This window comes from Sinocyclocheilus anshuiensis, unplaced genomic scaffold (assembly GCF_001515605.1).
Source record: "Sinocyclocheilus anshuiensis isolate Anshui unplaced genomic scaffold, SAMN03320099.WGS_v1.1 scaffold1836, whole genome shotgun sequence".
Classification (NCBI taxonomy): Eukaryota; Metazoa; Chordata; class Actinopteri; order Cypriniformes; family Cyprinidae; genus Sinocyclocheilus; species Sinocyclocheilus anshuiensis.
In genome coordinates this window covers 22,978-25,529 of record NW_015555949.1, presented here as the reverse complement: position 1 = coordinate 25,529, position 2,552 = coordinate 22,978, and the positions used below count along the sequence as shown (strand labels likewise).

Genomic DNA, 2,552 nt, shown 5'->3' with positions numbered 1-2,552 from the left:
AGTCCAGTAATTTTGGGTTTCTTTGGGACGGGGATGATGGTGGAGCGTTTGAAGCATGAGGGGACTTCGCACCGCTCCAGTGACCTGTTGAAGATCTGTGTGAAGATAGGGGCCAGCTGGTCAGAGCAGGTTTTCAGGCAGACTGGTGCCCCATCTGGGCTTGGTGCCTTTCTTCTCTTGTTGTTTCTGAAGACCTGACGCACATCATCTTCACTGATCTGAATTAACGAAGAGCCCCAAAGCTGCCTGTGGGACAGAGTGATATGCATCCTTTATTGTGGTGTAACAGTGATCCAATATATTGCTGTCTCTGGTGGGGAATGTAACATGCTCTCTGTATTTTGGCAGTTCACGGGAAAGATTTGCTTTATTAAAGTCCCCGAGAATGATTAAAACAGAGTCCGGGTGTTGTTGCTCTATCTCTGTGATCTGATCAGCGAGTTTCTGTAAAGCCAGGCTCACGTGCGCTTGAGCCTGGCTTTGTTTAATGTCCCTTGAAGTCTGTTCATTTGGTGGCTGTATTTGATAACATTTATGGACAGCTGTTATATATGGCATAAATGAATTAGGCAGAGCAAGACAACAGCCTATTAAACTACATTTTGGATCATTCTGGATGCATACTCATGTAATTCTCTATGAATCTTGCATATGTGTTGTAGGTATTCCTGGCTGAGCTGAAAGGCACAGGGCAGTTTTTTGCAGTAAAGGCATTGAAGAAGGATGTAGTTCTGATGGATGATGATGTTGAATGCACTATGGTGGAGAGGAGAGTGCTGTCTCTGGCCTGGGAACACCCCTTTCTCACACACCTCTACTGCACCTTTCAGACCAAGGTAATAGACTCCGACACACTTAGGGATTGGCAGTATGACATATAGGAACATGTCAATCAATATAAATTTTGCTATATATTTGATATGTAACTTTTAACATATGGTTATATGGTTATGGTTAAATTTTTTATTTGTTTGTTTTAATTAAGGTCCTATATTGTGTATTTTATTTAGAATTCATAAATATAAAGTGAATAAACAATAATAATAAACTTGTATTATATTTATAAACTTTTGTTCAAGGCCTATTAATTTAAGTAATGGCCCTGAAATACTACAATATAAGATTTTGGACATTCCGCCCACCCCATGACACACTCAGTCACTCTCACATACTGAAATAATGTGTTTTTTTTTACTGGTCTGAACTGTTCTGTTTCTGCATTGGTCTCTAAAGGAAAATCTTTTCTTCGTGATGGAGTACTTAAATGGGGGCGACTTAATGTTCCACATCCAGGCCTGCCACAGATTTGACCTCCCACGGTCCACGTGAGACTCATACACAGCCCCGACAAACACATTTTAAAAGCTGAGACTCTGCCTACTCTTGTTTTTCACTCTCTTACACCTCCTCTCTTCTCTCTGTCGATAGGTTCTATGCAGCTGAGATCGTTTGTGGGCTGCAGTTTCTACATTCTAAAGGCATTGTGTACAGGTATACACTGATATTACATCAAATATGAGCTAAGAGCGTGCTGATAGACAGCTATTACAATGTTTTCATGTATTTATATGTGTATTATTCCTCCACAGAGATCTTAAGCTGGATAACATTTTGCTAGACATCGATGGTCACATAAAGATTGCAGATTTTGGCATGTGTAAAGAGAACATGTTTGGAGAAACTAGAACGTGCACCTTCTGTGGAACCCCAGACTACATCGCTCCTGAGGTGAGGATCTATACCACTTTTACCATAGTTATACTGTATATGTTATTATTAATTGTTTACATGTAAAAAATTATTGCACCAAACAGATGCATATTAAATAAAGCATATAAATGAATACAAATGTACACTGTGTGTTTCACAGATTCTACTTGGGCAGAAATATGGGACTTCTGTAGACTGGTGGTCATTTGGTGTCCTTCTGTATGAGATGTTGATAGGCCAGTCCCCATTTCATGGCCATGAGGAGGAAGAGTTGTTTCAGTCGATTCGCACAGATGACCCGTGCTACCCACGCTGGTTAAGTAGAGACGCAAATGATATTCTTGTAAAGGTACGTCAGAGTTAACATTAAATAGAAGAATGCTTGATTTGTGGGTCTCAGTCTATTATAAACTATAACTGAGTTTTATGAATGGTTACAGCTATTTGTCCGGGAACCAGAGCGAAGGCTGGGTGTGAAAGGAAATATAAGACAGCATGCATTCTTCAGAGACACAGACTGGAACGCACTAGAGAAACGGCAGGTGGAGCCGCCCTTCAGGCCAACTGTGGTAAGTTCATTATTGCTGTAAAAGACTGTTGTTCCGTTCCAAACCTAATGAGCTGCATAGCTAGATAACATTTTAAGGATATCATAACTGCACTCCTCATGCATAGGCTGTTTCAAAATGAAAGATTGCATGCATCTTTTGAAAGGAAATCCCAGAATACATTGTGACAGGCTCAGTGAAAAAAATAATATTTGTAAGAAATTCTTATTACTGAAAAAATTTATAAAAAATAGTTTCAACGTACAAAATTAACTTTTTTTTACACATATGCCA

The 2,552-nt window shown here is 39.5% G+C and overlaps 1 protein-coding gene across 3 annotated transcripts in view; it reads left to right on the top strand.

The window, feature by feature from the left end:
- The window catches only part of LOC107675981 (protein kinase C theta type-like), a 23,611-nt gene that overhangs the window by 20,054 nt on the left and 1,005 nt on the right, over positions 1–2,552 (top strand). For all 3 annotated transcript variants that reach the window (XM_016470499.1, XM_016470498.1, XM_016470497.1), the window contains 6 exons: positions 663–836; positions 1,234–1,325; positions 1,429–1,491; positions 1,590–1,728; positions 1,871–2,059; positions 2,151–2,279. In XM_016470499.1, coding sequence (XP_016325985.1) covers positions 663–836; positions 1,234–1,325; positions 1,429–1,491; positions 1,590–1,728; positions 1,871–2,059; positions 2,151–2,279 — 786 coding nt within the window. The remainder of the gene's footprint in view (positions 1–662; positions 837–1,233; positions 1,326–1,428; positions 1,492–1,589; positions 1,729–1,870; positions 2,060–2,150; positions 2,280–2,552) is intronic.